General features: G+C 49.8%; 1 protein-coding gene across 1 annotated transcript in view; it reads left to right on the top strand.

The window, feature by feature from the left end:
* The window catches only part of IPPK (inositol 1,3,4,5,6-pentakisphosphate 2-kinase), a 74,960-nt gene that overhangs the window by 23,225 nt on the left and 41,404 nt on the right, over positions 1–10,331 (top strand). The window contains exons 2-6 of the mRNA XM_008579350.1: positions 652–699; positions 3,042–3,137; positions 6,367–6,433; positions 7,285–7,406; positions 8,673–8,762. Coding sequence (XP_008577572.1) covers positions 652–699; positions 3,042–3,137; positions 6,367–6,433; positions 7,285–7,406; positions 8,673–8,762 — 423 coding nt within the window. The remainder of the gene's footprint in view (positions 1–651; positions 700–3,041; positions 3,138–6,366; positions 6,434–7,284; positions 7,407–8,672; positions 8,763–10,331) is intronic.

Here is a 10,331-nt window from a genome sequence, read left to right on the forward strand (position 1 = left end):
ACCTATAATCCCCTGACCAGTTCCTTCTAGAACCTTCCTCAGAGACTGTCCTTTCCTGCTTCAGGGTTGGGCACCAGGGGTCAGTCTTAGCTGTATCTTGAACTTTATATAAATAGAATTATATCTGCCCATCCGCATATATGTATATATATATTTTTGTCATTTTGTGAAAATAGGCTCATTACATAAGCTCTATTCTGAAACCTTCTTATTTAACCATATGTGATGACTGCACATCTGTGACTGTAAATATGGATCTTCCTTATTTTCTTGTGATGGCATGGTATTACATGGTTCAAAACCATGTACTTAACCATCATATTTAGGTTGTTTCCATTTTATTTGGAATTATAAACTGCTTTTATACACAGTAGCTGAAGTCTTTTGTGCTTCCTTAATTGTTTCCTTAAGATAAGTTCCCAGGAGTGGGTAGCTGGTTCCCAGTTGCCTGCTGCCCAGCATGTCCTTGCTGTGTCCAGCCCTAGCCACCTTCTCCAGGGGCTTCCAGCCTCCTCACTGTTGGACCTCACTGTGGGCTTCCATCTGCTGAGGTTGGGACCCCCAAGCTGACCCGACCCCTTCTCGACGCCACTGACCCCTTATGCCTGGGCCATGGGCAAGTACTAATCTGACTCTTTTATTTTCTAACAGCGCTGTGTTGTGCTGCGTTTTCTGAAGTTTCCTCCAAGTAGGAAGAAGGTAAGATTGGTGGCATTACCACCTAGTCATTGAAACAATAATTTAGGAGAACTTTGATTTTTTTTCCTGATGCAGAAATATTAATGCTAATTGTAGAAATTTAAATAATGTCACAAGGATTCAGTGTACGAAGAGCTGTGTCCATCATTCCTGACGTAGAACTTGCTGGGCCCCAGTGCTTTGACCCATGGGTTACCATGTGTCACAATGGAGGGTCCTGCTTAGAGGGCCCTGCTTGTGGTGAGGACCCCAGGACCAGGTCTCAGCTTTGCCTTGCCAAGTTCCTTAGCACCTGCTGCCTCTATTTCCTCATCTATGTAATTGTATCAGTGAAAATAGAGACCATGACAGTGTGGTAGACTATCTGTGTTAAAAGTCACAGTGGGCATGGCTGACCCGTGGCTCACTTGGGAGAGTGCAGTGCTGATAACACCAAGGCCACGGGTTCAGATCCCTGCATAGAGATGGCTGGTTAGCTCACTTGGGAGAGTGTGGTGCCGACACCACCAAGTCAGGGGTTAAGATCCCCTTACCGGTCATCTTTAAAAAAAAAAAAGTCACAGTGGGCAACGTCAGATGGGTCTTTGGGTTTCCATTTGCTGAGTCATCCCAGCAAAATGCCACAGACTGCCCATGCTCTTGACCAGCAAGTTACCACCTGTCTCCCTTTACATGTAAATCTCAGCTGGCCGCAGGGGTGAATACCAAGGAGTGGGGGCTCCCTGTGTTCTTTCTCTGCCTCCCATTTCAGCATGTAAGTCCCCTCAGGGAGGCTGAGGTGCTCACCCAGCTCCTCACGTTGGCCAAGCAGGGTCGTGGGCTGCCCCACAGTTGGGGGCAGGTGGATCATGTCTGAGGGCCAGTGACAAGAGTGGATGGGCTTGAGACCAGGGTATAGGACTGATGAGTCACCGTCTAGTTGGGGTTCCTGGGAGTGTCTGAGGGTGGAGGTCACAGAAAGGGAGTCTAGGGGATGTTGTCGGGTGGCGATGGCAGCCCAGCTCGTGAGCATACACAGCGCACAGCACAGGGTTTGCTTCATGGAAGGAGAGAGGGGGGCCATGGGAGAGAGTGTGCATGTAGCTGTTGGGTGGGAGCCGTAGTGAGACATGGTGGTGGTGTGCAGGCTGAGGACGGGAGGGCCTGAAGCTTCCTATGGTTCTTGTCTCAGCTGGTGAAGAGAAGCGTCTGGTTGTTCTGTTTCTGTGGAAGGCATCCCATGGAAACAGCTTCCGGTGGCTGCCTCCAGCCTCCTCTATCCCCTTCTTCCCCCATCAGGGACTGCAGAGCCCAAACCACAGCCACCTCGTCTCCCCAGGGGCCTGGCCTCTGTGGACCCTGCATCAGGTTTTCTTCATTTATTCTATAAATGGCATAACGCAACACAGCTACATTATCAGTGGACTCATATAGTAGTCACTCTTACATTGAGCAGAAGGGCTTTTTGTCAGAAGCTGTGACCACAGCTGGTCAGGGCCGCTGGGTATTTCTGGGGTTTTCTGCCAGCTTAGTTCCGATGTGATCCTGTTGCATGAGCCCCAGGACATCTTCATGTGCCGCGGCTGCGCAGGGCAAAGCTGGGTACAGGTGGTGGGTTCTCCAGGGGCTACGGTGTATTGGTGCCCACTCAGTCCTGGGACATTCCCGAGTGGGAGCTGGGTGCCTCTAGGCCTGCCCTGGATGACACCCCAGCACTGGTAGACCCACAGACACAGTGAGAACCTACCAGGCCAGCCTTTTGGACAGCTTTCTCTGAGAACAGTCTGCCATGGACCCTTAGGGCCTCTCACTTTTGGGACACGTTGGGGTCATGGAGGTGATTCCTGTCTCACCCAGGTTCACCAGATTACTGACTCTTTAAGAACCTCTGGGGAGAAAATATTTTATTCTCCAGTTAGAGGCTAAAGAGTAAAACTGAATACTCAGTAACTTTGGACGTGAGAGATTTTCAGTGGCATTCCTCAGAAGGCACACGTGGGAGCTGCTGTGTTCCATTCCTGGGGTGGGAGGGGGACACGGAGGAGGGCAGGCAGGGGCGGGAGTGTGGCCTGCAAACTGTGACCTCTCAAAGTCATGGGAGAAAAATGAAAGAAAAAAGAAAGAAAAAACCAAAGTCATAGGCGGCCGGGGAGGGCTTGGGAGGGTGGCAGGGGAGAGATGCTCCAGTGGGGACCCTGGGGATTTTCCTCTGAATTTGAGGGCCACTGCCAGGTTCTGTTTGTGACTTGGACATGGCCCCTGCTTGTGACAGGTTTGTGGTGGTTTTCGTGTCCTGCTCCCTTCAGCGGGGGCTCTGCCTGGAAGTCCCATCACTGAGGCCACCCTGTGCTTGTCTCTTGCAGACTTCAGAAGAGATATTTCAGCACTTGCAGAACATAGTGGACTTTGGCAAAAACGTCATGAAAGAGTTTTTGGGGGAGAACTATGTTCATTGTGGGGTAAGTGATTTTTATTCATGTTGTCTAATTTCATTGGCATGCTGTGTATACGATACCAACCTTTCGATGATCTTGTGGAGCTTTGTGCTTAGTGACAACCCTCCTGCTGTGAGCGTCTCCAAGCGCCTTTCTCATCTGCTGCGCGTGCTGTGGAGGAGCAGACACTGCAGTTGCAGCTGGGACATGTGAGGCTTGCAGAGACCATGGGTGCTTCCTGCTCACCAGGACCCCCGGGTCTCTTCTACCAGCCCCCTGGAGGCTTCTGCTTGGTGAGGGGTCTTGAGCAAGAGTCCAGCAGGCCCAGATCCCAGAGGGCAACTTTGTCCTCTGTGCTGGCGGCACCTTTGAAGCAGGTCAGGTAACAAAGGGATCTCATGCAGAAGGCTATGCAGGGCATGGGTACTGGGCCGTCCTGGGGGCTGCTCACCACACCCAGTGAGGGCCCCAGATGCCCAATTTCATTTTGAAAGCTGGGGCTTAGAACACAGCTCCAAGCCTCTTGGCATTGCTGCCTGTGCTGGACCTGTGTTCTTGGATATGGTCTGCAGGAACAGGCCCACTGGTCTGACCAGGCTGTCTCTTGAGCTGAGTTATGTCCTGGGGCCTGGAGAGGCCCCAAGTCCTGCCCTCCTATGGCTGCTGAAGACGTGTCATGCCTCCTTTGGCCTGCCTACTGTGCTGTCCTGGTGTTGGGGACGTTTGGAGGTCAGGGTGCCCCTTTGAGGAAGATTCATGTAGTTTTTCTACAGGGCATGGCCATTAGATGGTGTCTGTGCCAAAGGCCAGTTTCCTCCCCAAGGGGAGAGTGTTCTCAGAGGCGTGATCCACCAGAAACACTGCCACCCTGTGGCCCTGGTTCGTTGTGCCAGGTGAGAGTGTTTCTGGACTTGTGAGTTTTAGACCTCTCCCCGGAGGGAGGACTTGGCAGCAGTGGCCCTTGGTGGCCAGGGAGGTGGAGGTAGATGTGGGGGTCCCAGCAGCAGCAAGCCCAGTGGGGCAGGCAGTGGAGATTTCTCTGTTGGGGAGACAGGATCAAAAATATCTCTAGCATCTCTGGCAGTGAGCACTCAGGCTGTGGGTTTGGTTCTGTTTGTCCTCGGTGTGAAGGTCACAGTAAGTGAACCCAGTCAGTGGGGCTTGGCTCACAAGGTCACCTGTTCGTGTCTCTCCTGTGTTAAGACACCCACCAAAGGGAAACAAAGCTTACTTTTTCTCCAGGTGAGCATGTCCTGACAGCACAGTGGCTGGGCTGGGACATGGTAGAAAGTGGGCGCAGAGCTCGTCTCTGGGCAGGTGTGTGTAGTTGGGGTGGCTGCATTGGCCACATGAGGCCACGCCAGGAAGAAGGACAGGTCAGTAAGTTAGGTAAAGTGGAGTCCTCGCCAGAGCACTTCCATCTTGTTTGTCCTAGGTCGAGTCACAACCAGTCCCTGTGATGAGACCACAAGAGGGCAACAGCCACAGCCTGGCTCCTGGCCCTGCCCCGTGGGTGTGAGGCTGGTCTGGGCCTGTCTCCGTGGAGCTGGAGAGTTTAGGGAATGGGGAGGGCAGATACTGCTGCCGCTGTTTCTTCTTGAGTACTAGAGGAGCCTGACGGTTTAGAAGTCCACCTCACTTCTGTGGACTGCATCACCCCGAGGCTGGATGCCACCTAGGGCTGGCCTCGACCCCCTGTTTGATCTTGGTGCACTGGATGTGTTGGCTGGGCCAGGCATGCAAAGAGTGAGGGGATAGCCAGGCTGGCGGCTCCTTGTCCTTCTGAGCAGCTGTCCCTTTGTTCCTTCAAGGGTGATGCCATGCCTAAATTGTCACTCATTTCAAGACCTGATTACAGCTCTGAGAGGGGAATTCTGTGGGCTTTGGTGCTGGTTCTTCTTAGGTGAATTCTTTGTGCAGGAGCTGGTTGTCTCCATCCTCACAGGATCGGGGGATGGTGTGGTCCACACCTGGCAATGTCATCAAATCTTAAGGAGGATGTCTACTGTAAACATTTTATTTTGACTTAAAACAAAGATCGACTCACCAAACTCAGTAATCTAAAGTTGTTTAGAAGAAACCCGAGTCTGCCTTTCACCTGGGTGACCGTGGGCGGATAGCAATGTGGAAGGTTGTCCATTGCGTGGCCTGAGACCCGTGTGGCTGCTGTGTCCCCCAGCTGTGTACAAGCTGTTTCTAGAGGGAGGATCTCATTGTAGTTCTCGGTTACTGTTCTCACGCACAGCAGCCAGAATCAGCATCTGTTCCCTTTGTGCTTTTGGTTTCTTTAAAGTGGAGCAAGAACATGGACTTTTGGGAGATGATTCAAATTTTGAATTTTTGAATTTGTACGTTTCTCTTCTCTATTGTTTCACCTTACCTAATTCAGTACTAAGTTTTTAGTGACTCACCTTGTATCAGTTTATAGCATGTTTAGGTCAATGATAAAATCACAAGTGAAACTGGCATAGCAGGCTGGGCACAGACGACTGGAGCAGGTGGGCAGCAGCAGGCATGGGTGTGATGTGGCAGGGTGGAGAAGGCGCACTCTCTGCAGGCAGGATTCCAGCGTTCTTGTTATAGGCAGGTCTCCTGTGTCCCTTGGGACTTTTTCAGAAGTGACAATTCTGCCACCCTGGAAACATGAGAGTCCAGGGAAGATGGTGAGCAGCGTGGCCTAACTAAAAACCCTTTTATTTGGGAAATTGCAAAGAAACAGCTGAGGGGAGACATGCTGGGTGCCAGCCAGGCTGTGTCCTCCGTGGCTGATGCATGGGCCGACTTGCCCAACATTCATGATTCACGACCCTGAGCTGCTTTGCAGGTGGGAGCGTGAGACTCTCTGGTTGTCCGAGGGGTCAGCGAGGGTCTTCCAACTGCCTCAGGCCCTTGCTCTGTGTCCACAGATGCTGCTAGGACACGGAGGGGCCGCAGGTGGGTGCTGTGGTGGGAGACCCCAGCTGTGAGGCTGGTCACCAGCACCACGGACCCTCTGCTCTGAGGACAGCCAGCCTCCTTAGTGCATTGAGCCATTGGCATCTACTTAACCTGGATGGATTCTAAAAAAACAGGGCAACATTTATTCCTAATACCCACACACTGAATTTTTTTTTAGCTGTAAATTTTTTTTACTGTGGTAAAATGCACCTAAATGTTATCAAGTTAACCATTTTTCGGTACACAGTTCTGTGGCATTGAGTATGTTCCTGTCGTTGTATAACCCACACTGAGTGTTTCATGTTTTTTCTTACAGGAAGTTGTTCAGCTGCCTTTAGAGTTTGTGAAACAGCTTTGTTTAAAGATACAGTCTGAAAGACCAGGTAAGAGTGTTTTAACTTATGAATACTGTTTGTAATATAAAATACCTTGTTTGAAAAGTGTTTGAAATGATCACCCGTGTTAGGTACATGCAGTTTTCAGCAATTCTGTTGCTGAAAACTTCATGATCAGGGGTAGAGATACTAGGATTGTGCTGATGGGTACAATTCTGTGCGTCAGAAAGCCAGTGCAGAGCACAGGACAGTGACCAAGAGCCGATTAATAAAACAACATAATAGCAGTGGGGGGAGGGGGAGGTGTAGGGGGTGGGGGAGACTTAGGGAAGGGAAGGGTCACCGGGGGGCCTGGATAAGTCAAAAGGAAACCAGGGTGACCTGAGCCTCAGGCGGGAGGGCCTGGGCCAGGAGAGTCTGCAGCCCGGAGAGCTGCCCCCAGCCAAGGTCCAGGCCCGATGCTGTTGCCCTGGGGAAGAGGGAAGTGAGGGGAGTTCTGTGGTCATGACCTTTCCCTGATCCTCACCACCCACCTCCCCACTAGCCCCTAATTGGGAAGCTTGCCAAACCCCGGTGTCCAGGGTGTTTATTGGACTCAAACACATGAACACGGCTGGCTGCCGCATGGCTGACCTCAGTCTCTACCCCCTCCAGAGCAGGAGCTGATACCGCATGGCCCCAAGCACCCCCCAAACCACAGTGTTACTGTCATGAGTCCCAAAGTCCCCAGGTAAAGATGAGACTCTCACCATGCTCAGAGGTGATCTCCTAGGAAATGGAGACAAGGCTAGGCCTGTCTCAGATGGGGCTGATCCTCTCCCACAGGATTCTTCTGGGTCCCATGGGCTTCATCTTATTTCTTGTACTGACCCTCAGGTGTGGCTCTTGCTGTTTTCCAGAATCTCGCTGTGACAAGGACCTCGACACTCTCAGTGGTTATGCTATGTGCCTTCCCAATTTAACCAGGCTTCAGACCTACCATTTTGCAGAGCACCGGCCAATTCTGTGTGTAGAGATTAAGGTGAGCGTTTGTGGAGGGAAACGATGTGGGGATGGGAAAAGGCTGGCCCTGGCTTGTGAATTGTGCAGGTCTGCCTCAAGTGTGCATTCCTGTAGAAGCGTGTTCCTGCGCAAGCGTTCTCAGAGGCCACATGGCCCTGGGCTTGGCTTTCCTCTCCCTCCAGAGCCGCCACCTGCATGCTGCCAGCTCTGGTTCCTCCCATGCTACCAGGCCCCACATTTAGGCTCGTTCCTGCGTACTGATGACAGGGGCACTGCCCTGCATACTGGGGCTGGGACAAGCCCTGGTCGAGGGTCACCAGAGGAAAGTGTAATGCCTGATCCCACCCCAACCCCCAGTTTTCTTTGGGAAGCAGCTTGTCAGGCCCCCCTCTTCCTCCATGCCTCCTCCTGGTCACGCCCTCTTGGTTGCTGCTGCTCACTGTGCTGCAGGAGCCCAGACCATGGTTGCCCCCGACTAGGGCCTCTCTGTGTTCTGCTCAGGAGGGATGACCCAGAGGCACAAAGGCTGTGACCCTCAGACACTGTGTGTGTCATGGACTGGAGGCCTGAATTGCTTATCTGAATAGCTTTCTCCTGCCCACAGCGAGGTGGCCAGCCAGTCCCTCAAGAAGCATCCCCCCACATCCTGGCCGTTGTTCGTCTCCTTCCTCCAGACCTCTGAGGTAGTGATTTCTGGGTCATGCCCTTGTCCTGAGCACTCACGCTACATGATTCTTGCGTGTAGGTGGCTGTTCTGTGTCCGCAGCCACGTTTTCAGTTCCTGACACTGACTACAGGCCTTGCATGTTGTGTGTGCTCAGAGGCCATGGCTTTTAGAAGGCAGCTGGGGTTCCCAAAGGCTCTGGGCCCCTGGCAGCTATCAGATGGGCATCTATGGGCCTCACACCAGTGTCAGTGGGAGCAATGATCCTGATTCTTGGAGCTGGTAGCCCTCAGCCTATCTCCACTCCTTAGAGTCTCCCAGTTGCATTCTTTAATGAAATCACAAAGCTGCTCTGTGTTGTACTTGTGTCAAGCCAGCATAGAGACACTACCCATCTTCCACAGTGAGAGTTCTGGCCTTAGAGTCTCCAGAGACAGAGAGGTGTTCGTACAGTGTGAGGAGGAAGCATCATTCCCACTGGGAGCTGAAAGTGAAAACAGCTTCTGGGGACATTTATACCCACATTTGAGCTCTTCATTATCTTGTAACTCGTGATAGTAGGTCTATGTAAAGGTCGGTGATTTCTCCCTAAATGTTTTTTCTTCTTTGTTTATTTTACAGCCAAAATGTGGGTTTATTCCTTTCTCGAGTGATGTCACTCATGAGATGAAGCATAAGGTGTGTCGGTACTGCATGCACCAGCACCTCAAGGTGAGAGGAGCTGACGGTGGGTGCGGGGCTGCTCGTGCCTTTGTGCACGGGAGCTGTGTGCAGGGGGACGGGGTGGAGGTGTGGCCACCTTGGGTTTGCAGAAGAGTAAAGGAAAATGTGGATGTTTAGTATTGACTTTTTATTTCACAGGTTGTTCATGTGCACCTTTTTAAAAAAAATTGAGATATAATTTACAGACCATGATGATTCAGTCTTTCAAAGTATATAATTCAGTGGGTTTTAGTCTCTTCACAAGGTTGCACAGTCACCACTTATATCTAATTCCAGAACATTTTCATCACCTCAGAAAGAAACCCTGTATCTACTAACAGTCACTTCCCATTTCCCCCTCCTACCAATCTACTTTCTTTCCCTGTAGATTTCCCTGTTCTGTACATTTCATATAAATGGAATCATAGAATATGTGGCCTTTTGTGACTGGATTCTTTGCATAATGTTTTTGAGGTTCATCCATGTTGTGCCATGCGTTAGCACTTCATTCCTTTTATATGGCTGAATACTATTCCATTGGGTGAATATGTCATATTTTGTTTATCCATTCATCTATTAAATGGAATTCCAACATATGAGTTGGTTCCACCCTTTGGCTATTGTGAATAGTGATGCCATGAACATTTGTGTACATGTACTTGTTTGAGTCCTTGTTTTCAGTTCTCTCAGGTAGATTTCTAGGAATGGAATGACTGGGTCATATCGTAATCCTATGTTACATTTTTGAGGAACCACCAAACTGTTTTCCCCAGCAGCTGGACCATTTTACGTTCCTACAAGTGATGTGTGAGGATTCCGATTTCCCAACATCCTTGTCAACACTTGTTATTGTCTTTGTGGTTGTAGCCATCCTAATGGGTGTGAGGTCGTTGCGGTTTTGACTTGTATTTCCCTAATGTTAGTGATGCTAACCATCTTTTCATGTGTTTATTGGCCCTTTTAAATCTTCTTTGGAGAAATGTCTATTCAAGTTTTCTGCCCATTTTTAAATTGAGTTTTTTGTTGTTGTTGAGTTGTGGATATTCTCTATATATTCTGGATAGTAGGGCCTTATGAGATATGTGATTTGTAGATTTTGTCTTCTATTCTGTCAGTTGCCTTTTTTCTCTGTGGATAGTATCCGATGCCCAAAAGTTTTTAATTTTGATGAAGTTCAATTTGCCTATTTTTTCTTTTGTTGCCTGTGCTTTTGGTGTTATAACCAACAAATCATTGATAAATCCAATGTCACAAAGCTTTTTCCCTGTGTTTCCTTCTAAGAGTTTTAGGTCTTATGTTTAGTTCTTTGATCCATTTAAGTTAATTTTTGTATATGGTGTTAAGTAAGCATCCAACTTCATTCTTTTGTCTGTGGAGACTCAGTTTTCCCAGCACCTGTTGAAAAGACTCTTTTCCCCCACAGGTGTGGTCCTGGTACTTTTCTTGAAGACCTTTTGGCCATATATGTGAGGGACTGTTTCTGGGCTGTCCATTCCATTCCATTGGTTTATATGTCTGTTTTTATGCCCATACCACAGTGTTTTGATTACTGTAGCTTTATAATGTATTTTGAAATCA

Source organism: Galeopterus variegatus, unplaced genomic scaffold (assembly GCF_000696425.1).
Source record: "Galeopterus variegatus unplaced genomic scaffold, G_variegatus-3.0.2 Scaffold1860, whole genome shotgun sequence".
Lineage (NCBI taxonomy): Eukaryota > Metazoa > Chordata > Mammalia > Dermoptera > Cynocephalidae > Galeopterus > Galeopterus variegatus.